We start from the raw sequence: 24,698 nt of genomic DNA, 5'->3' as shown, positions 1-24,698 counted from the left end.
TTACATGTGACAATATATATATATATATATATATATATATATATATATATATATATATATATATATATATATATATATATATATATATGTATATATATATATATATATATATATATATATATATATATATATATATATATATATATATAATATAAATGATATATATATATATATATATATATATATATATATATAATATTATAAATGAATCACATATGCAGACATATATGTATATATATACATTATATACATATATATAAATAAAAAAATAGAATCCAATAAAGGAGTAGAGAAACAATGGAGTGGGAAGGAACACTGGAGTGCTGAATCACGAGGCCTTTCAGAAACACTGTCGTTTTCTCAACTGCCTACCACAGCACTCCCAGCTTCTCTTTCCTCATGAATTTTTCCTTCATAATATTTATCTTTATATGTATATATATATATATATATATATATATATATATATATATATATATATATATATATATATGTATACTTAGTTTAAAAAACTATCAAATGATTACATCTGCAATTAATTTGATGTATTATTACCAAAAGTTCTTACTCAAACACTACTTAAAAAGCGTAATTGGACTGTCAACTAAAAATGACCTGCTACCAAATATATGAATGTATAAGGCAAGCATCTCATAACTGGCATCAAGCAAATACAAAATAAAATGTAAAAGTATTAAACATTTTGAACATGGGAAGTTATAAAATTCAGCAAATAATACTTCTACTGACCAATACTTAGAATCCTGACACCAGTTTGCACTTTTCAAATGTCAGGTGATGGACGCAGCAATTAAATCATGGCAATGAAGAGCAATAATTAATCATTGGCACCCAGGACATAAAAATGGAATAAATACATTTTGCAATTTTCTAGGCTGGAACTGAAAATCACATGAACCCCAGAATATTTACATTTTTTATCATACCATCTTCACATCAAAAGAGGGAAAATAAAATTCAATTTTTTCTCGCCACGGGATGATTGCATACGGTTCATTTTTTATCTCGCCTTTTTTATTACCTACGCCTCCTTTGAAAAAATAAAAAAAATAAACTTGGTATTTCAAAAATTATTCGAGAGCTTTCTGCAAAAAACTAATCAAACACATTCTACTACCAAGTACGCAAAGCATCTTTGATTACTTTCATGCGGCGATCCTTAAAATATTTCTGTAAACTTTACTTTCATGCAGTGATCCTTAAAATATTTCTGTAAACTATCTCGGGGGTATGCTTATTTAAAGAAAACACCATGTAACCACGTTTACACGAAATGGTTACAATAACAACACTTTTAATTGTGATTTAATTTATAACAATTCTTAATTAACACTGCAACACCCTTACTTGACAAGCAGTAGTTCAGCAGAGCAGAAATCAACTTCTCTCTCTTGATAACTGAAGGATAAATTATATGTCATCCTGTAGCTGCACTTCATCAAATATAATTACCTTTGGATGTACGTTATTCCCAGGGTAAAGTGAACTTAATATATTAAGTGATATTTGTGCCTCATATTTGAGTATGAAAAACCACGTCCGAAGTAGCACCAAAACTATCATGGTGGAGATAATTTGATTTTCATTTGTTATGGAACCTGAATTTGACTGGATAACCTACAGTAGAACAGAAATAATTCTCTCTTTCTTGATGGCAGAATAAATAAGTTACTGTCATTTCTATTTCAAAATCTACGAGCAAAGTTCGAATCCTTGCCAGGGTATATGCACTATCACATATAAATGGTTTTAGGTGCAAGTTATTCCCATGATGTTATATTGAAACTCAAGGACACTTGCTTGTGTAAATTTAAATAAAAACTAAAATGTCTTTACAGTTAAACATCATCACTCACCTTGTTTGCATGAGCCTTTGGTCTCACGGATGGTGGTGGTGTTGGAGGTCGAGCAGTAGTTGATGTGGTTGTCGTAGTGGAAGGTGTCGTTAAAGGTTGCTCATCATTTTCAGCATCAGGTACCTCATCTGGTGGGGGAGCTTTTATTTTGTGAATGCTGGATCCATTGATGCTGGTGCTAATCTGTGTAGGGAAACCAAAATCATGAATTTTATGCAGTGAACTCTCTTTCCAGTAACTTTAGATTGATAAAGTTCAGAGGAACAAGAAATGAGCATAATAGACATCATAAGTTCCTGTTCTTAGTTATCCTCTTCATTATGCAGATGTTCAAACTGGATTATGTTTTTTTTTTCTACCAGGCTCACAGGAACCACTGTATCTTGTTTATTTCTGTTATATCTAACCCATACTTCATTCTCTATTTCTATATCTTCTTAAAGGCCTTGACTACTTTCCCTACTGGAAACCTTGGGTTTGTGGCAATCTGCTTTTCCAACCAGTGCTGCAACTCGGCTGGTAATAGCAATTACACAGATACAGTACTGAAATTTTTATAAAAAGGCTGCAGTTTCCCTGTTTACATTAAATCACAATAGAACCCCACCCAATACATTTATTGTTATATTGAGTCACTTATAACCTTAAAACCTGACTACAATGGCCCTCTTAATCCGTTATAGTGTCTTATGACATTATCCACTTCAATAAGCTTCACATATGGACTGGTATTTGATGGAAATAAAAGCTCACATTGTGTATGTGCATTTTCTGGTGCTTTTATTTCCATCAAATACTAGCGCACACATTAAGCTTCTTGAAGTGGGTAATCTCATCTGACATTATAACAGGTTAACAGCGTTCACTGTTATCATGTTTTAAGGCTTCAAGTGACTCAAATTCTAAATACTGTTGTAGGGGGTTCTATTGTGTTTCAATGTTAAAAGAGAAACTGCAGTCTTTTGATTGAAATTTCATAAATATACATATATAATACAGTATACAGTAAACCCCCTGTATTTGCAGGGGATGCATACCACATCCCCCCGCGAATAGCTAAATCTGCGAATACTTAGAACCCTTCTAAAAACACTTACAACTGCCTATTTTGGTTGTTCAAATGCATAAGAAAAAGACAAAAATGCTTATACAGGTATTATCCTACTTACGATGGGGCTAAGTTCCAAAAACCTCCAACAAGGTTCCAAAAACCCCATCGTTTGTTGGAAAAATGTACCTCAAATATAGCCTAGCCTACACTAGGGTATTCAGTACCACCGTGTACTGTATACATATATGGTAGCCTAGCCTACACTATAAAGTACTGTATACTCTATACATTCACAGTATAGTAATTATTAATATCAGCTAATTCTCGGATATTCAAACAGAGTGACTTATGGCAACTCAATACAAAGAGAAATTGAACAACAAACAAGCATTAGCCTAGCCTACATTATACTGTACTCTATATTCACATAAGATCGTATTATACAAACATCAACATAACGAATATGCATCTTTTCCATGGATCTTTTAAAATGTTATGCTTTAATTCACTGTATCCAATAAAAGTCGTTAACAGATGACATTGGCCGTTTGGGGGCATGTGTTTTGTGTAAAAAAAAAATCAACATTCTGTTTGTTATTTTCACTTGATTTCATAATAATATAAGTTTTATGTATTTATCGTTTATCAGCATAAAAATAGCAGTACAGTAATATGTGTTCTTTCACGCCCAGTAGTTTTGATTAAAATACTCTCTCCAATTTTAATTATGGTCGAGTTTCATCCATGTTGCCGATGCACGATAATTTATAGTCGTTAGCAGCTTGAACATTGTTTTCTCAGCTTCAGCTACAACTTGCAGCTTAAATTTAGTAGTGTATTTCCTTGCCGATCTTTAATCCATACGGAATAAGTGTATAATGTAAAAATATATCAGTCCTATTCTACTTAACGTCATTTGTACTATATAATTAAGGTAATTGTTTACTACCATACGATGGTTAAAATACAAGCATAACGGCTGTTGTTATCCAATTCGGTTATAAGCAGAACAGTTTCTCGTTCAGTTGTTTATGGCTGTAAGTATTTATGCAAGTGTATAACGTTACTGACAATACTTTTATCATTCTCTAACTTTTTTAACTAGAAGATGGGTTAAAGAGGTGGAAGAAAAGTCGGTCTCGCTGCCTGATTGTACGCTGCTGCCTGCGCCCGCCGAAATTTAAAAATATTTTATAACTATTGTCGTGTCGGTATTACCATTGCAAAATCGAATTATCATAACACGAGCACTACCTGGGTACCTGAGTATTTTAATAGTTTTATCACAAAAAGTGCATTTAGTCATGAAAATATAAAAACACAGTAATCAGTGAATATTTCTCAGTGAAAAATACCACAAATGAGCAAATTTTGTGAATAAGGCGCATATATTTTCCATAGAGAAATCCGCAAATCGTGAGACCGCGAATATGGGGGTTTACTGTATACATGTTTTATTAAACATTGGTACGCCACTGTTGTGCAGAGGTCAAAAAGGGCAAGAAGTGTATGCTTCGGTGTTTTTCGGATTCAGCACAGTCCGAACACGACAGGGCACTTCCGGCACAAATTCAGCATTGTCACCTTCTCGAAGGCCCTTGGTTACAACACACATGTGAATGGAAGTCAGCATGGAAACTTCCAGAAGCCTTATCTCGTTACAGATCCAGATTTGTAGGGAGTGTCACTGCAGTAATGTAAGTTCATGATGTAAGTTCACTTCTTTGAATGGGAGTGGCTGATAGGGAAAGTGCAAGATTTTTTTTTGTGAAATATGGGGCATTATTGTTGTCAGAGCCAGTCATCACTGATGGTGGAAAGATGAGCTCCCTTTTACCCACTGAAAAGGTAAGCTTAAGATAGCTGGTGAACATTCAATGCATTGCTGTTTATTTCTTAATGCTTGTGGTTTTCTTGTTATTTGTGCATTTTCTTTATTTGGGTTTTATGTAATGGGAAATATCTCATGTTATCTCATATTTAGACTAATATAAAAAAAGTTTCTTTCATTGACAGATGTTACTGGGATAATCCATGCACGGGTGTGCAAACAGCATGGACAATGGTCAGGGGTGACTATTTTAGACATCTGTCTTTATTGTGTCTGACTAATGGACTTGGGTGTTAGTATGGGACACTCAGTATCAGTGTAGGGGAAGGAATTTGGTTTCTCTTTTATTATCACCTATGTTTTGGTGACATTATAGGAGGGGGTTGAATACCCTGGCTATTAGCTAATTTTTTTTATTTAATCAGTTTCATGTTGGGTTTATGAATTAAAAGTATTTTTGTATCCTAGGTTTGATTTAAACATACCCATTTAGATGTAGGATTGTATTAGCGCTCAAGAGTGAGAGGGAGGATGAGAGACATAGAGAGGAATAAATGGTTTACTTCGGTCAGCTACCAACCTGCACGACTTTTGCCAGGTAAGTTGAAACCCTGACGTTAACTGGGGACTGCCTGTACATATACATATATATACATACATTAAACACACACACACACATATATATATATATATATATATATATATACAGTAAAACCCCATATTCATTATAGGGGATCGTGGGGGATCGCACACCCCACGAATAGCTAAAATCCGCAAATACTTAAAATCCCTCTAAAAACACTCAGAACTGCCTATTTTGTTAGTTTAAACACAAGAAAATGCCTCTAAAAATGCTTATACCTGAGTATTTTAATAGTTTCATCACAAAAAGTGCATTTAGTCATGAAAATATGAAAATACAGTAATCAGTGAATATTTCTCAGTGAAAAATACCGCTAATGGGCGAATTTCCCGTGAATAATGGGTATAATTTATTCATATTCTGATCCGAGCGTCTGAGATGCTTCCCAGAAAATACAGTGGCAAACTGTCACAAAATTGGTGCTGACCTGTCCACACTTGCAACTGCCTGTTACCTGTCATTCGGAAGATATTTAGGTAATACCATCAGTTCATCCATTCTGGTGAGTGGACTGTCTTCACCCATAAACTGAAGAAATGACCAGAAGAAATGTACACTTAACCATGAATGCATGGCCTTAGGTTGTTGGATTCTATAATAGTGAATGGGTGTGTTGAGAGAGAGAGAGAGAGAGAGAGAGAGAGAGAGAATGTCATTCAGTTTTTCTGGGAAGTGTCGGGTAGGTCAGCCAGTGTGTATATATATATTATATATATATACATACTGTATATATTATACACATATATAAATTTATTAAATATATATTATATATAAATATTATATATATATATATATATATATATATATATATATATATATATATATATATATATATATATATATATATATCTTTATATATATATAATATATATATACATATATATTATACACATATATAAATTTATTATATATATATATATATATATATTATATATATATATATATATATATATATATATATATATATATATATATATATATATATATATATATATATATATAATATACATGAGCCATAAAATGCCAAGATGTAGAAAGTAAAGCTATATAGTATTTCAGAGAACAAAATCTCTCTCTCCTCAGGCAAATAGTGAATGAGGGTTATATATATATATATATATATATATATATATATATATATATATATATAGGCAGTTCTATACAAACAGTTCAGTTATTGGCAATCCGGTTTTTCAGCGCTGTCTAGCGACGAAAACTGACGATTTTTGCTTATCAGCACCAATACATACCCAACAGAGCATCCGATAGCCGAAAAATGGCGATTTTCAGTTATCAGTGACTTTTGCTTATAGTCACACTGTCGGAATGGAACCTCCACCACGAAGCAAGAACTGCTGCTTATGTATGTGTGTGTGCGTGTGTGTGTGTTAGTTACAGTAAGATTGTGAAATCCAGGGATTTCGTGAAATCTGAAATCTTCAGGTAATTTGTGAAATGACCAATCTGCTTAGTAACATTTGATCCATGAAGGCTAGTACTAAAGAGTGAAATAGTGATTCATCTACACTGTTCGCCATGTTTAGTACTAGCCCATGGGTCAAATGTATTTCGCCGTGTTTAGTTCTAGCCCTGAGGGATCAAATGTTCTTAAGCGAATTGGTCATTTCACAAAATCCCGAGCGATCTAGTGAAATAACTGGTTTCACAATCTTACTGTAACCTATGTATATATATATATATATATATATATATATATATATATATATATATATATATATATATATATTATATATATATATATTATATATATATATATATATATATTATATATATATAATGTATGTATATATGTAGAGGGATGCTAACAGGTTTCTTGAAGACTGCATTTATGAATTGATTTCACGTAGAGTTAATAAGCAAACATCCTGTCCCTTCTATCAATTTGAACTTTAATGAAGAAGTGCAGTTCAAAAAATCTAGTCTTAAATATGGGATTTCAGTATTTTCTTAATTTTACAGAGCCATAGACATTACAAATATAAATTCATATTATATACTGCAGGCCAGTGAGAATTAGTTATACCTATTTGCATTTGGTATCTTTAGAAAATATCTCACACCATGTCTGTAATCTTTTAAAAGCACAGGCTATCATCATTAGCCAAAATACTCTTAATGTATATTTATCATATTTCCTTATAGTCGATGCTCGTGTAAACAAGCAGATTTGTATAAACTGGCACCTGATCAAACAAAGACAACAACAAAGGTGTCTGGAACCCCAATCAGACAATCATCCAATCACTTCCTCTGCTGTGAATGATTCGATAAGGTCAGTAATTCGTCCCCACATTTTATCTCTAATGAAAACCATTACGAGTGATACAAGGGAAATGAAACCAGCTATTAACAAGCTAACTACTTCCTATAAGCTGACGACCTACTTATTAACATAAGGCCTCCAAAAGGAGAGAGAGAGAGAGAGAGAGAGAGAGAGAGAGAGAGAGAGAGAGAGAGAGAGAGAGAGTTAATCTGATTATGTTAGTTAAGAATTTTGCCATCATTACCAACGCTGGCAAAATTTTTCAAGCTTTATGTACACTATGTCATTGATATACAAGTTGAGATGTACATTACCTACATACATGGAAGAGAGAGAGAGAGAGAGAGAGAGAGAGAGAGAGAGAGAGAGAAGAGAACTACCCGTACCTGTTTGTCTCCCCTTCCAGGAGCCATCTGATTTCCTGAGGACTTAAATTTATTGTTATAGATGGCTGGGGAAATGTCAGCTGGGGCCTTATCCTGTGCCACGAGATTTTCTTCTCTGAGTTTCCTTAGGAGATCTTCGAAACGTTGGTTGGCACTACTACCCTTTCTTTCATTATTTTCGTCTATTTCGAAGTAGGCCTGCATTAATTTTTCTACCTCATCCTGTTTACTTTCGGCGCGTACAACTTGGGGAGACATTGAGTCACTCTTGTTTAAGATCTGGAAGCAGAAACGTTTCCTTCAAAACTTTCGGTACTTAAAGAAATGAGACTGAAATGTCTAAGAGGCTTCCTACGGTAATATGCAACTGAAAATGTTACTCAGACTATGCTGCAAGCTGCCTGAAGAATGAAAATTAATGAAACTTTCTCGACCTCCCAAAGGATATAAACTTATCTATCAAATTGATTCCAAACATATTTTTACTTGCTTGATCACCTAAGAAAAAAATACTAGCTATGGTCATTGTTTATACATGAAGATGTCCGGTTGTGAGGTAGTTGTCTGTTAAGTGCAGCCCTTGATAACTGAAAATATACCTAACTATATCAGACCTTACATAACATGGACAAGGCACATCTTTCAAATATTCTTACTGATTATGTAAATAAGACTGAGGGTGTTATTACAATAAAATAAGAGAATCCAAAAGTAAAATAAGAAAATAAAAAAATTAATCTCTGACATGCTGGCACTGAACAAGAGATATGGTACATCCTTAATAAAAGTTTTCATTATTTTGTCTGAATAGAGGATTATGCCCTTAACAACTGCTATCTAAACAACGAAGGTGGAGGACGAATTACAAACTTATGAATTATTATTATTCTGGTGAAGGACGAATTACAAATTGATGAATTATTAAAACAGTTTAACCAGACCACTGAGCTGACGATCAGCTCTCATAGGGCTGGCCCGAAGGATCTGGATGAAATGACAGGTCTAGGACATTGGCCTAGCACTGGGACCAAATAGGTCATTCGGTATGATGATGAATGAACGAAAATGAAATTAAAAACTGCACAAAGGCATACGCTCTCATACTGGAACACACACTCACAATAAATACATGTATACTCATGTTTCTATATATACTCACTAGAAAGTATATTAAAATTCAGAATAAGCTAAGCAACATTTTAAAATTTAGTGGTTTTAAAATTCATTAGAACACCTAAGGGGTTTCGTATTTTTATTATTTACTTTTTATATTTTATTTATTAAGTCACAGCTCCTCATGAACATTAAAATTACTATTACCGAAAATGTAGATTGACAAAATTTCCTTCACTGATCTATTTCCAAAATTTGATAATAGCTGCAGGTTATATTTTGGATATTCACACAATACATGCTTGACTGTTATTAACACTTTGCACTCTGGTCATTTGGGAGGAGGGCCACATGGACTGTTCATTAAGTGACCATGTGTCAAATGATTATGGCCTATTCGAAGACGCGTCAGAACTACTTGTGTGTGTCGTCACTAATATGGATGTTTACATTTGTTCTTGTCATATGGACCACTTCTTTAGCTGCTTTATCAGCCTCTTCATTTCCTTTAATCCCTACAGGGGCAGGGATCCAACATATTTCTATATTTTTTCCATTATTATACAATTTATGGAGTGAAAACTTAATCTGTTGTACAATATTTTTTTTATTGTAACTTTGAATGGCTTCTATAGCACTTCTGAGTGGGCCCAAAGGAGCCAATCATTGAGGTAAAGGGATATCTTGATTCCCATGAGGTGGAGCCACTTTGTGAGGGGAGCAAGAAGTCTGGTGAAAACCTGGGGGGCCGTCGAGAGACCAAAACAAGATGCACGAAACTGGAACACCCTGCCCTCAAAAACAAACCTGAGGTACTTCCTAGAGTCCGGGTGGATATGAACATGGAAGTATGTGTCCTGCATATCTATGGACGTCATCCAGTCTCCCTAGTGAATAGATGACAGAACTGTTTGGTTTGGTTGTAGACCCCTAGGGAATATATGTTCTCAACCGTCTCTATTACCCCCTTCCTGATGAGGGATGAAACTTCCTCCAAGAGGGGTACAAACATCTTTGAGCCTGAAGAGTAAGCTGTAATGTGACAGGCAAGCTGACTAAAGGACCCTTCTCAACGAAGGGGATGGCGTAACCCTCCCTCAGGAGACTATCCAAGGTTCTGCTTCCTTCCCTTCCCAATGCTCCCAGAAGAGGAGGAGCCTGGCTCCTACATGAGTACAGAGGACATTGTCCTCTGCTTTCGAGAGGAAGATCTAGAGGCAGACTTCTTAATGGCACATGGTTCGCGAAACGGACAGTAGATCTTGGTCTAGTGTGAGCCCTTTGCCTGCTGCCCCATAAGGGATTCATCTGTAGAGGTGTTACTGTCCTGGAACTAAAGGTGGCTGTCTCCTTTGGGCGTCTAGAGGACTGTGCCAAAAGATCTTGGGTACTCTTCTTTTGGAGATCGGAAGCAATACCAAGAACTGTAGCCTGTCGAAACAGATGATGACGATCTAAGGGAGAAACCAAGAGCGCCGATCTTTGCGAAGGAGTAACTCTCTAAGAAGTGAATGAGCACCAAAGCTCTCTTTTCTTCAGTATTCCCACAGCATAAAGGGAGGCCAATTTTTAGGAGCCATCCCTGATACCTTTGTCTATACAAGAATGCCAAGCCAATCTGTGGAAGAATCCTGGGGCAAAACAGTGCAGTCTGATCTTTCATGACAGAGCACCCACTGACCAATCCAAGAAGCTCATAACCTCGAACACTATAAACATGTTTTTTAAGAGATGAGCCAACTCTGACGCGGAGAACATGATCTTCGCTGAAGTAAACACTGATCTTTGGGCCGAGTCTATCAACCCAGATTAGTCCCCTTGGGAGGAGGCAGAAACTCCCAGGGAAAGAGCTTCCCTTGTGGCATACAATCAGTATCTCCCCTAAGATAACCTGGAAGGAGGAAAACTGAGGGCAGCTCTTCCTTGGTCCCTATTCTCTGCAGGCCATCCTTCCACCTCATTTAAAGTCTTTGCTGAAGAAGAAAGCACAATCTTAGGTAATCTTGAGGACCCAGAAGTTTGAGACTCCATTAAAAAGGCAGATGCAGGCAAGTAAGGTGCTACTGGAGAAAAGAAACCTGGAAAGGTAGCAAGCAGAAATCTATAATGAGGCATGTGCCGAAGTGGGAGTGTCTGGTCCACCATTTCTTCCTCGTCAGAGGATATCGGTGACAAATACAAGTCTACTGGAGTCTGAGGAGCTGACAGAGCCTTCTTGAGCAGGCTCAAAATACTATCCAGCTTATTCTGAATAGGGTCCAAAGGTTGACCCACAGCTGCAGGCGCCTGAAAACCAGTGGCAGGAGCCTGGATAAGAGGAGTCATCTGTGTGGAAGGCGCCTCTGGGCGCTGCACTGAAGAAATCCCAACCAAAGGAGATGCCGAGTCGAAGCTGGATGAGTGGGCGCCAGTGGGCACTCTGAAACCACTGGATGCTCAGGTGCTACTGGGTGCTCGGTCACCCCAGGGTGCTTGGGCGCTAATGAACACAAAGATACACCTGGGACCTTGGGTGCTAACGAGCGCACACCCTCTACCGGAAGCTCGGGAGCCACCAGGTGCTTGGGCACTACTGGCCGCACTGGTGCTACTGGGCTCGACTTCCAAAGGAAATTCAGATACTGCTGGGAGCTCGGGTGCTTGTCGACGCTCTGGAGAAGAAACAATCCTGGAGGATGAGCGCTTGGGCACCAAAAGATTCTCTGCCAAGAGGTTGTCCGAAGGAAAATGCTCTGGACTGTCCCAGTGACTACACAAAGGGCGCTCAGGATCCTTGATCTTCTTACAAGGAACCGGAGGAGAGTGTGACACATCCACCGTTTCAGTAGTCTTTATTTGTCTGCAAAGTGCCATTGATGCCTGGAACCTGACTACTCCGAACTTGATGACAGACAATGCACATCCACAGACAGACCCTTCCAATGGCTCTTGGTTTAAACCTGGGATATGTCAACAGGCTGAACTGAAGGGGCGACTACTTGTGGAAAGACCACACCGACCTCCCTTAGGCCACCAGTTTGACTCCCCCCAGGTTTTTGCGAGTATGCCAGGGACCTTTGCCCAGGGAATTGGTGGGATGAGCAGCCACCTCCTTCACTAACACTTCATTAGCACTAAGCACTGCTGGGCACTCTGAACCACTCTCTTTGTCCATTAGGACTTTCACTCATGATGCTAATTGGGCAATGGATACCACTATTAATTCAAACCTTTTATCAATCTTCAACTCAAGGCTGGCAACATGGTTGGGTTCGGAAGCAAGAGCCAGGTAAAGGAGAGGGTGGCACAGATGGAGAACTGGGAACAGGATTCATCTATACCTGTTCGTAACACATAAGGGAAAGACTAAGAGAAATCTCCCCTGCTGCAACTAAAGGTGCTAGTGTATGGCAGTCTTCCTACTGGATATAGACAGGCTTCAAGTAGTTAGAAGTGAACACAAGTTACACTTACACTGTGCCATCAAGATTTGACAGTCTAGAGAGGGGTGTTGATAAAAACTAATCAATGTAGCTGTTGCTTGGCCACCAAAATGAGATTAGAAACATGGTGGAGTTCCCAGTAGTCCTCAACCCTAGAGTACACCCTTCAACAGTGGAAACATAAGGAAGGCATACACAAAAAGTCTGTCCATTCTTGAACTATAATGTCTACTGTCCAGGCTTGAGGGACCAGAACTGGGGAGACATACAGCTGGAGACAATGATTCAGCCTCGCTGCAGAGATCAATGATGGGTTGGCTGAACACTCCAAATCGCCTTGCAAACTGCAGGGTAAAGATCAATTGCTGGAGAGCACCTGTCCTAGATGACTTAACGTGTCCACCAAACATACAGCCAACAAGGAAACAACTAAGGCATATGGACAATATTCCTCTCCACCATCGTGGCGATGACTACCAAGGTTTATACTCCTGCCTTCTTATATGAGCTAGAGAAGACAGAATTACTCAAATTCCTCCTGGATGGCTAACAACTCCTTGCAGTTAATGAGAAGACTTGCTTCTACTGGCGACCACACCCTTGAAGTGACTGATTCCTGATAACCACACCCATCCTTGTCCAAGGCAACTGAATACAGTGACAGGTCTGGGTTCAGGGATTCTAGGGACTTCCCTGCAAGAAGCAATACTATGTACAACAATCAGTGAAGGGAAAGAACTCGTTCGTGGCTCCACAGCTACAACCCATGGTTTGGCCAAGTCTCTCCCCTTGACAGTGCAACGGAGGTAACATCCAAAGTCCAGCACTCGGAACTAACTTCTCCAGAGAAGCCAAGTGGCCTAAGCGATGCAACCAGCTTTTAGTGGGCATGCTCCCTGAGGAGGAGAATTCTCTCATGATTAATAACATTTTGTCTACTTGAGCTTGTTTCGGGAAACTTTGAACAGAACAAAATCAATCACAATGCCCAGGTAGGTCACTTTTTGTGTAGGTTCCAGAGATGACTTGTGACAGTCTTAGTAAACCTAGGGCCTTGCCAAGCCCAGTACAGGCTCTCTTGCCCTATGGGACAATGCCCTGGACTTCACAATGATAATCCAGTCGTCCAGGTACAGAAGTAACTTTACTCCTAAGTTATTCCGACTCATTCAGAATAAGTATAGCATTTCAAATCGTAAAGTGATCACATAGCTTAAATGGTTTGAAATGTACCAACCTAATCGTAGCCTAAGTTTTATGCTATGACACCCAGGTTACTTCAACTATATTCTAACTCACAATCAAAACCATACTGCATTGTGTATATTATCCAAGACATAAATGGCATACACTTACTGTTAGTTCAAATGGCGCATTCGATGTTCTTAGACTAAATTGAGATTGGGATTGGCGTGAGCACAATCTCTACTTCATAACCCTCATCCAAAGAAATTCTCCTGCATTTAGATATGCATATCTCCTAAAGGAAATCTCCCTAAATGAACTTTTAAGATGAAATGGCATACTGAAGTGGGTTTGAAGGTATCGACAACTATGGCTGCATTTCCTGAGTCCTTCCTAGATACAGCTACACTGTACTAAGCTGTAAAGAGACTGGCTCTCACGACAGTCTTTGACCAACACCAAATGTTCAATTAACAACTGAACCAACAAACAACCGATGACTGGTACTAAAGCACTATTACGCGTATACTTACAATTAAATACATGAAACAACCGAACACAATGCTTTTCACAACTAAACACAAACACAACGAAACAATATCCTTCTTCTATATAATACGCATTTCCACTTTACATAAAACTGGAAAGAATACATAAAACTATATCACAACTTGCGGAAAATGACAATCTCTCTTGTCGAAGTTTCAACATGAGAAACATTCATGAAGGGGATGGCACCCTAGTGAAAACTTGAAAAGAAGAGCTCAACACTGATAAATCTTTCCCCAAAGACAAAGAGCAGGCACTTCCTGAAAGCTGGTAAATGGGGAGAAGCCTCTCGAGAAGGTTTAAGAGAGGTTGGCGCCTTGTGCAACAAGCCAAGCACATCATCCAACTGTTTCTTAATGTGTGCAAAAGACGAATTCTCTGACACTAAAGCAGGCGAAGCAGAAGAATATGGGTGCTCAGTTGGCACTGGGCGCCCAGATGACACAGAGCACTTACGAGACAGGTGCTCCGGAGAACGAGACAGGCACTTGGGAGTCCGGGAATGGCGTTCAGAGACTGGATGCCGCTCTGGAGAATACACTGAACGATTATGCGGATGACCAGAAGAGTGTTTGCTGGAAGAGCGCTTAGGAACCAACAACTAACACTCAGCATGGGAGCGATTGGGAGAATAATGAGCAGGGCTGTGCCACTTACTGCAACCTTGTTGTGGACTAAGAGCAGGGTCTCTAAGCGCCTGGGAGAAATGGGAGGGGGCTCTCTATCATGCTGTCTCTTTAAAGGATGAGACTCGCCCGGAAAATGCCACATATGTCTCTTCCCCGGACTGGAGAGCTCAGAATTTGACAACAACTGGTGGGCACTCACAGCGACACCTTTCCAATGGTTGTGGGAACTATGTGCCACAGAATCAGATGAGGGGGTGAGGGGGTGGGCAAACCCCGCTGACTTCCCTTGGACCTCTGGTATGTCTACTTCCAGGTTCAGGGGGGTGTTATAGTGACCTTCATCTAGGAGAATCAGTGGGACTGAACAACCACCTCCTCCACTGGCACTGACACTTGTTTAAAACTGTGAACTTCATCCATCATGACCTTAAGTGACTCACTTAATTTTGATGCAGTGTTGACAACATGATCAAATTCATTCTCGAGGATGGCTACAGTATCGGGATCAGAAGCATGGGAGTCAGGAACAGGAGTTGATGGAAAAATATTTGGAAGACTAAGGATGGGGTTTAATACAAGGGCAGGAGGAGGAGGAACATTAAGGTCTTAGACTTGATGTTAGAGACAAAAACACTGAGCTGATTAACAGCTCTCCTAGGGCTGGCCTGAAGGATTAGACTTTTTTTACATGGCTAGAACCAACTGGTTACCTAACAATGGGACCTACAGCTTACTGTGGAATCCAAACCACATTATACCGAGAATGAATTTCTATCACCAGAAATAAATTCCTCTAATTCTTCACTGGCTGGCCGGAGACTCGAACTCGGGCCTAGCAGAGTGCTAGCTGAGAACTCTACCGACTCAGCCAACAAGAGACAGGTTCTAAGCTCACAGCCCTACCCTTGGCTCTAACAGCCGCCTTCCTTTTCTGATTCCTTTCTAATTTATCCAAATGAGATTTCAAAACTTTCCACTTCTTCTCATCCCAGCCAACACATTCAGCGCAAGTAAGATCTTTTGAGCACTCTTGTCCTCTATACTTAGCACAAACTGTATGACTATCGTAAGTCACTTTAGTCATATGAGTCTTACATCCTTCGCTACAATATCTAAAACTCGAGCTAGAATCAGACATATTATAGGAATAACAACTAAGCTAAGCTGAAAAGCTACCAAAATCAACAATACTTCACCAATTCCTTGGAAAAGCAATGTAGAAAACTTCAAAACCCAACCACCAAACCATTTGATGTTACGTCGAACATCAGCAGAAAAGAAGTGATTTTCTCTGTTTTGTTGTACCTGTTGTTCCCCAACAGAGGGAGGGGCCGTTACCTACACTCACATCAATTGAATCGCTACTGCGAACTTCAAATTTTTAACTGCCGATCGTGTATAAAGCACAACTATGTAATTACTTGGTGACACAGGCCATTATGAAAATTAAAATTTGAATGACTGAAAATGTAGAAGATTCTGACAAAATTTCCCCTCATTGATTTAATTTCCAAACGTTGATAATTGTTGGTTATATTTTGGAAACACACAATAGGCCACTGTGGAAAAGCAAGGTTTTTGGTGGGGAATAATAGCAAAGGGTAAAATACAAGGATGTATTCTAACCTGCTCAAGATGCTTCTGCAATTTCTGACTGTGATTAAGGTAAAATATCAAAAAGATTTTAAAAGTGATGTCACATACTAAAAACCAAGGATATGGGCCAAGTGATGACCAGAAGCCCTAAGTTAGATGTGGTTAGGTTAAGTCACAAACCCTATCATTTACTGGCTAAGTAACTACCTGGCACCCTTAGGTTAGGTTAGGTGGAAGGTCCAGGAGGTAGGGTAAAACTCTCCAGCTAGGTAAGGCACCCGTAGGTTAGGTTAAAGAAGGGGATCCATGAGGAGCAAAGCTTCCCCCCTTCCCTGCTAGGTAAAGACCAGGCCTTCTAGGTTAGGGTAGGTTAGATCCCTCCTTGCATTTCACTCATTTTCTGTCTTCCCCCCACCTGCAAACCTCCCTCCCCCCACTTTTTTTTTACTGAGGTCCAACAAATGTAGCATACCTGAGCGAGTCCAGTATCTTTAAAACTGTTCACTTGCGAATGGAAAGAATCTTAGAAATTTTCAAAGCACAAATTAAAATGCATGCAATAATGGTTTTACATAAAATTAATAACAGATGAAAATACATAACCATGGTATGTAGGCAGTCAAATATGGATACTCTGTAACTTATGGTGACCAAGGTCAAGTTACTGGGTTCAGTTGGGCTTTCCAGTCAGGCAGGACCTGGTGACCTAGGTTAGGTTAGGATGCATCTCTGCAATCTAAAATTTTTAAAATTTTCCCTCCCAAAAGTCTGCTTTCCAACAGTAGTACAAATTAGTAGGCTACCAAGTAAAATAGTAGAATACCATCATTCCCCCCTAGTTGGGTAATATGATATTTTATGATAAAATAAAGTTTGTACATACTTACCCGGCAGATATATACTTAGCTATAGTCTCGACGTTCCCGACAAATTTCAAAACTCGCTGACACGCACAGGTAGGTCAGGTGATCAACCATACCCCGCCGCTGGGTGGGGAATAGGAACCATTCCGTTTTCTAATCAGATTTTTCTCTTCCACCTGTCTCTGAGGAGGCTGGCGGGCCATCAATCGTATATATCTGCCGGTAGTATGTACAAAACTTTATTTTATCATAAAAATATCATTTTTGTACATGCAAGCACCGTCAGATATATATATAGCACCCTTGGAGGAGGGCAAGAGACAGAAAATAACTAAAACGAAACAACATGTTTGTAGGATAAACAAAAACCATGGTTCTTACCTGATTGGGCAGAAGACTTCATGGATACTGTCTATGAGTCTACTTGCCTCAGGAGCTTCAGCGAGGATGTGACCTGTGACTGACAGCCCTTCTGGATCGTGCCAATGGGGGATGACCCACTAACATGGCCGAGCCTATAGCGGATAAATGTCAAAGGGGCTGCCCACTTACATGACCAGGCCTACACCTGAATCGTATCAATAGGGCTATCCTCTTACATGACAGAGCTAAGTGTCCATACAGAATTACAAGGAACATGACAATAATCCAAGCCACCTGACCAATCCTAACCTTGTTAGTGATAAAAATTGAAAGGGAAGCATAAATTCCATCACCCTCTTTCAGCCAACCATAAAAAACACACACCACCAAGCCTAAAAAACAACTAAATTAACTTTAAAACTAAATAGAAGTTGGATTCCAGCTCCTGTCCCAGCACCGAATCACTTGAATACGTGCGGCTCTAGAGAAAGCACTTATCATACGCGTTACTCTAATATCTGTAGTAATGAGATCACGAACGTTGAATTACACCTCCAATAGGTTGCCTCTAAAATAGACTGGAGAACAACGTCTTGTGAAAAGCCAAGGAGTAGCAATGGCTCTCATACCGTGTGCTTTCACTCTAAGGGCTTAAAGTGCTCATCCTCACATGAGATATAAGCTTCCTTGATGACGTCATAATAAAAAGGACAGCGCATTCTTTGAGATCCTCGTGAAGGATTCCTGACAGAGCACCAAAGACTTTCAACTTTGATCCTCCCAGAGATTTCTTCTTTTCTAAGTAGAATTTAAGGCTCCTGACAGGGCATAGAGTCCTCCAACTCATGTCCGTCACAGAAGAAAAGACCTTTTAATTCAAGGTTCTTGGTACGGTTTAGAAGAGTTCTCATTCTTCGCTAGAAAGAATGGTTTAAAGGAGCATATGCTTGAACCTCATAAAACCAACTTTGCCGTCTAAGGCTTGTATTTCCACTTATTTCTCTTAGCTGGCAAGGGCAAAGAGGAAAAGTGACTTCCTGGTGAGGTCCCTGAAGGAAGCTTGATGGGAGGTTCAATTTTTAGACATTAAGAATTTCAAAATATGTCTGATTCCAACTGGGAGGTTTCAGAAGTCTGAATTTTGACGTTTCAAAAGACCTTATATAAGGTCATGAGGTCTCTGTTCTCAGAGATATTCAGATCTCTGTGTCTGAAAACCGAAGATAACATACTCCTGTATCCTTAATTGTGGATACAGCGAGGTTTACAATGTTCCTCAGGAAGATAAAAAATCAGCAATGTTTGTCACAGAGGTACTGGAAGAGGATATCTTATTGGTCCTGCACCATCTTCTAAAGACCTCCCACTTCGACTAGTAGCCACGAAAGGGTTGAGGATCTCCTGGCTCTTGCAATAGCCTTGCAGCTTTGTGCGAAAAACCCCTTCGCTCTGACCAGACCTTCGATGGTCTGAAGGCAGTTAGACTGAGGCAGGGAGATTCTTGTGGAATCTGTTGAAGTGGGGCTGTTTGAAAGATCGTTCCTGTGTGGAAGCGATCTTGGAAAATCTACTATCCCATTCCAGTACCTCTTGAACCAGTCTTGAGCTGGCCAAAACAGACTACCAGTGTCGGTCTCAGCCTTCCGATGATGCAAGCTTTCCACCCACTTCTCCTAGGATCTTGAATGGGGAAAGGCATATCCGTCTAATCCTGTCAATCTAGGGAAGACTGTCTGTACAACTGCTCTCGGGTCCGATGTCAGGGAGGCAGTAGTTTTCTTGCATTCCAGTGGGTTGCAAAAGGTCGATATTCGGCCTTCCCCACAGGTTCACAGTCTTTCGCAGACTTCTGAATGGAAGTCCTCTGTGGGAAGGACCTGATCCTTCCTGCTGAGAAGGTCGGCCCTCATTCCTCTCTCCCTGTACAAATCTGGTGAGGAGTCTGATCCTCCTCTCCTGAGCCCATAACAGCAACGTTTTTGCCGTTTCGTAAAGGGGAGAAGGAGTGTGTTCCTCCTGTTTCCTATATAAGCCAGGGCAGTAGTGTTGTCTGAGTTCACTTGGACTACTTGTCCTCGACAAAGGAACTCGAACTTGTGAGAGCCAAATGAACTGCTGATAGCTCTTTCTTGTTGATGTGCCAGTTCACCTGGTCTCCCTCCCAGGTGCCTGACACTTCTCTCGACCCTAGTGTTGCCCCCATCCCGACTCCGAGGCGTCTGAGAACAACACTAGGGTGGGGCTCGGTAACTGAAGAGACAGTCCTTGCCAGCATAATTTTTCGAGGTCTAACCACCAGTTGAGATCCTCTTTTATCTTGTCCGAATTTGGAACAAAGTTGCTAAGTCCCTGAGACTTCTGGTCCCAACTCTCCTTTAGGAAAAACTGAAGAGGTCTCAGATGAAGTTTTCCTAAGGAGACAGAACTGTTCAGGGAAATGGTCCCAGCAAACTCATCCACTCCCTCGCTGAACAATGTTTTCTCCTTAGAAAAACTGTCACCTTTTCTATACAGCGATCTATTCTCTCTTGGGATGGAAAGGCTAGAAAATCCCGAGAATCCATCACAATCCCCAGGTAAACAATGCTCTGCTCGGGAACAACCTGGGATTTCTGTGGGATTTACTAATAGTCAAGGGACTGTGTCATATTTAGGGTGATCGACAAGTACTCAGAACAACTGTCCTTTGATTGAGCTCGAATCAGCCAATCGTCGAGATACATTGATATCCTCACTCCCCTCTAAGTGAAGCCAGCGTGCCCACATTCCTTAAGATGCCCGTGAACACTTGTGGGGCCGTCGAAAGACCAAGCACAGGGACCTGAATTGAAAAACTTTTCCCAATCACGAACCTCAGGAACTTTCTTGACGAGGGATGAATGGAATGTGGAAGTAAGCGTCCTGCAGGTCAGGAGACCATCAATCCCCTGGACGAAGAGCTGCAGAACCGAAGAGGTAGTCTCCATTTTGAATTTCGTCTTGATTATGAAGAAATTCAGAGTAACTTTACATCAGAACCACGGTCTCCAACCCCGAGATTTGGAACCAGAAAAAGACAGTTTGTAAAACCGGGGGAATGGAGTCTTGAACCAGTTCTATTGCTTCCTTTTCTAACATTTTGTTCCACTGCTAGAAAAGAGCCTGGTTCTTGATGGGATCCCTGTAGCTGGCGGATAACTCCTGGGAGTTGATGTTAAGGAGGACTTTCCCTGAAGGGATAAGGTAGCCTCTTCTTAAAATGGAGAGGACCAGTCGTCCGCCCCTCTCTGTGCCCAGACCTCGGCAGATTGGCAGTCTGGCACCCCTGTCGTCTGGAGTACTCGTTCTTCATTTGGTCCTTCTGATGGGCAGAGGGAAGGCCTTCCTCTCCTCTCTGGTCTTTTGCTCCTGAAGGAGGTCTGGACGAAGGACCACCTCGAAAGGGCTCCTGAAGGGAGCCTTCTCCTTCTTGGCGAAGGGACTGACAGGTCTGACCCTCTTGAAGACTGGGCCAAAGGTCTTGTGTCGCCTTTTCAGATAAAGGCAGAAATCTCCTTCACCAAGTTTTGAGGAAAAAGGTGAGGAGAAAAGGAGCAAACAGAGAGAGGATCTCTGAAGAGGAGACACAGACTTCGTGAGGAAGAGCTGAATGCAGCCTCTTCTTCAGAATAGCAGCTCGAATAAGGCAGCGACTTCCAGCAGGAACCGTCCCTCACTGCTTTGTCCAAGCAAGACAAAACACTAAAGAAGTCATCCAAACACAGGAATTCGGGATCCCAGTCCTGTTGGCCAAAGCTCAAGAGACCAATCCATAAAGTTGAAGACCTCCACAACTCTAAAAGACCCTTGAGGAGATGATCCATTTCACTCATTCCCCAAGTCGCCTTCGCTGAAGAAGGGAAAGTCTCCTGGAGGAGTCAACTAGATTAGAAATCTGCGTCCAAGCAATGTGGAAACCCAACCCCATAGGCTCCTTGGTCTCATACCACATTCTGATTTTCCCAAAAGTTTCAAAGGAGGAAAGAAAACCGTCTTGCTTGCATCCTTCTTAGACTGCATCCACTCCCCTACTCCTTTAAAGGCCTTCCTCATCGAAATCGTGGGCGCATCTTGACAAACAGAAGGGTCTAGTTGACTTGGTGCTGTCCCACAAAGATCCCGGAGAGGAGGGCAGCATGACAAGAGAATCTCAAACTCCTGAATTAAAACCGAAGCCAACCGTTTGTAATCCGAAACTCCAGCGTCCTTAGGAGAATCCTCTTCTGAAACTTCCTCCCAAAGCAGCAGGCGGAGAGGAAGGCTTAAGAAGAAGAGCGCCTATCAGGGAAGCGAGCCTGGAAGGAGAAGCACTCCTGTCCAGCTCAGGCGCCTACCAGGAGAATGGCGCCTGACCCGGACGGGCGCCTGTCAGAGAGGGGACCTGTCCACTGATGAGAGCCTTCCAGGAGGGCCCTAAAACAGGGGCGCTTGGTAGGAGGCGGCGCCTGCCGGGGAGGAGCTTGGAAGACGACGGCGCCTGCCCAAGGAGAAGTACAGTGGGAAGTGCGCCTGGAAGGAGGCGCTTCTCTCCGATGACGAGCGCCTGGAAGAAGTGCGCCTGCTGGGAGACTGGCGCCTGTTCGGCGAGAGCGTCTACGAGACGAAGAAAACTTGCTGGACGAAGGAAGCTTGGCAGGAGAAAGCGACGAGTTGAAGGCGAGCTTCCTGGAACTCTTGACAGGAAAAGTCATCCTTCCTACGAGAAGAGGGTCCTTAGCAAAGATCAACAAGCGCCGATAACTGCTCCTGGAGGCCGATCAAAATCTTCTTCGTGAATCCTTCACCCCTGATGGAGAGGAGGAGAGGATCTACGAGCTCTCTTCCTGACAATAGGAGAATCCTCCGGGAAGCGCTCAGGGCTCGAGTCCAAACGCTCTACTCTAGGAGCCTTCAAGATCTCTTCAAAAGGCGCGACTCCTCAGCCGAACTCAACCACGTCTCGGAGAAAGACGGCGTCAGACGACGAAGCACTTTTTCAGGATGCCTTTTCTATGGCGATCCAAGGCAGCCTGGGACGCAACAACAGGATCTGCCGAAGGGACGCCTGATCGTTGGGGATGCTCTACATCCCCTCCCTGCGGCTTTCGACATTCCTCCTCCACTGGTCCTGGGAGTTTGGAAGAGGTCTAGGCCTAGGAGCAATGCGGAGGCCGATCAGACGCCCCCTCCACTACACTGGGGACACTGCACATATCACTGTCACTCTTACCTTCCTTCATCGCGGGCAGTTGCGATTTCACCTGAAAAGTTCCGCTTTCATCGCAGCCATTTCAGAGGACGAATCCACAGGTTCGATGAAGGAGAAGGGGCTGAAACCAAAGGATTAGGAGAGTCTACTGGGTTAATTTCAAATCATGCTCAGCAGAGCGAGACCTACTCGAGCTTCTGGAGGAAGCCTTCCCTAACTCTATCCTTTCAAGCTTCTTCAGATAAAGAAGACAAAACCTTCCATTCCTGATCAGACAATTTCTCACACTCCTTGCACCTATTGTCCGAAGAACAATCATTTCCCCTACACCTCATACACCCAGTGTGAGGTCTACAAGCTTTCAGCAACCTCACCTTACATTCTTGCCTAGCACACACACGGAACACAGGCGAAACATTAACGTCAGACATCTTAATGAACAATCCAAAAGCAAATCAAACAGTCCACAATAGCGTATGCCAAACCAAAGATCAATACGTCACCAAAATCAGGCCAAAAGATCCTCAGCAAGCGAGAAAACGAAAATCAAAGCAGGAAGGAACCAACAGCAGATGTTGCCGGAACCAGCGACAGAAAATCTGATTAAGCAGGAATGGTTCCTATTCCGCCACCCAGCTGACGGGTATGGTTGATCACCTGACCTACCTGTGCGTGTGCGCGGTTTTGAAATTCTGTCGGGAACGTCGGAGACTATAGCTAAGTATATATCTGACGGGTAAGTTGCATGTACAAAATGCCAGTTTACACACAAAACTGGTGCAACATATAGTACGAGCCCCTTGAAGAAGAACGTAAAAACAAAGATTCTAAATACCAAACAAACATAAGACATTGAAACATATACAAAAGGTGGTAAATATTCCGGTCAGCGACTGGTGGGAATCAAGGCCATGATAGTATTCTGCAGTTTTACCTACTGGTGTCGTTATGTGATTGAACATAACCACCCAGTATTGCTGGAAATGTCAAACTGGCAATACTGCATTGCAACGTACATGTCGCGCAGCAGTGTACAGTGTCATGTTTAGGTGGGAGGCCCTGGGGGCAAAAGGCCCCCCTGACCAGGTCAGGCCTAATGTATGTAACTATAAGGTGTAGAACAGAAACAGGTTTGGAAGATGAAAACAAACCTAACCTTTCCTAGAATGCCACGTCCTGACCTAACCAGATCCTACCTTCTTAACCTCAGTTAGGGCGCAGTGCCCTGACCTAGCTGAGGGGGAGGGACCCTCTTAGTAACACTAAACATCAGAAACAATGGAGGTAGAACCAAGTAGTAGCTCAGAGGTTGTGCTAGGGCCTGGTCCCGTTGTTCTGCAAACTAGGCTACCCCTTCTGCACTATACAGTAAGTGTTACCTTTAACCAGACAACTGATGTTGAAACTGGGCTATGGCAATTTACAAAAATTTACACAGATGATTAGGCTAGGTGAGAGATTACCATATTGTATTTCACGTTTTACTTTTTATTTTTTGCTTTCTTGCTCTTTGCGAGTGTCAGAGATCTCAAGTAATCCAAACCTAAGAACCCTCTCAAGGGCTCTTGTTTTGAGAATACATTAGGAGATCACTGGTGTTTGTAGTAGTCAACAAAAATGTTCCCCAAGTGTATTCTTCCATTAACTTTTAAAATATAGGAACAGAAAAAATCGCCAAATGGTAAAAACGTAAAAACAAT

The 24,698-nt window shown here is 41.0% G+C and overlaps 1 protein-coding gene across 3 annotated transcripts in view; it reads right to left on the bottom strand.

The window, feature by feature from the left end:
- The window catches only part of LOC136827182 (uncharacterized), a 43,064-nt gene that overhangs the window by 17,925 nt on the left and 441 nt on the right, over positions 1-24,698 (bottom strand). For 2 of the 3 annotated variants that reach the window (XM_067084954.1, XM_067084962.1), the window contains exons 2-3: positions 8,073-8,351; positions 1,878-2,060 (exon numbers count right to left, since the gene is read on the bottom strand). In XM_067084954.1, the coding sequence (XP_066941055.1) occupies positions 1,878-2,060; positions 8,073-8,351 (462 nt within the window). The remainder of the gene's footprint in view (positions 1-1,877; positions 2,061-8,072; positions 8,352-24,698) is intronic. The other variant, XM_067084957.1, reaches the window with a different exon arrangement.

Source organism: Macrobrachium rosenbergii, chromosome 3 (genome assembly GCF_040412425.1).
Source record: "Macrobrachium rosenbergii isolate ZJJX-2024 chromosome 3, ASM4041242v1, whole genome shotgun sequence".
NCBI lineage: Eukaryota > Metazoa > Arthropoda > Malacostraca > Decapoda > Palaemonidae > Macrobrachium > Macrobrachium rosenbergii.
This window is presented reverse-complemented; position numbering and strand designations above follow the sequence as displayed.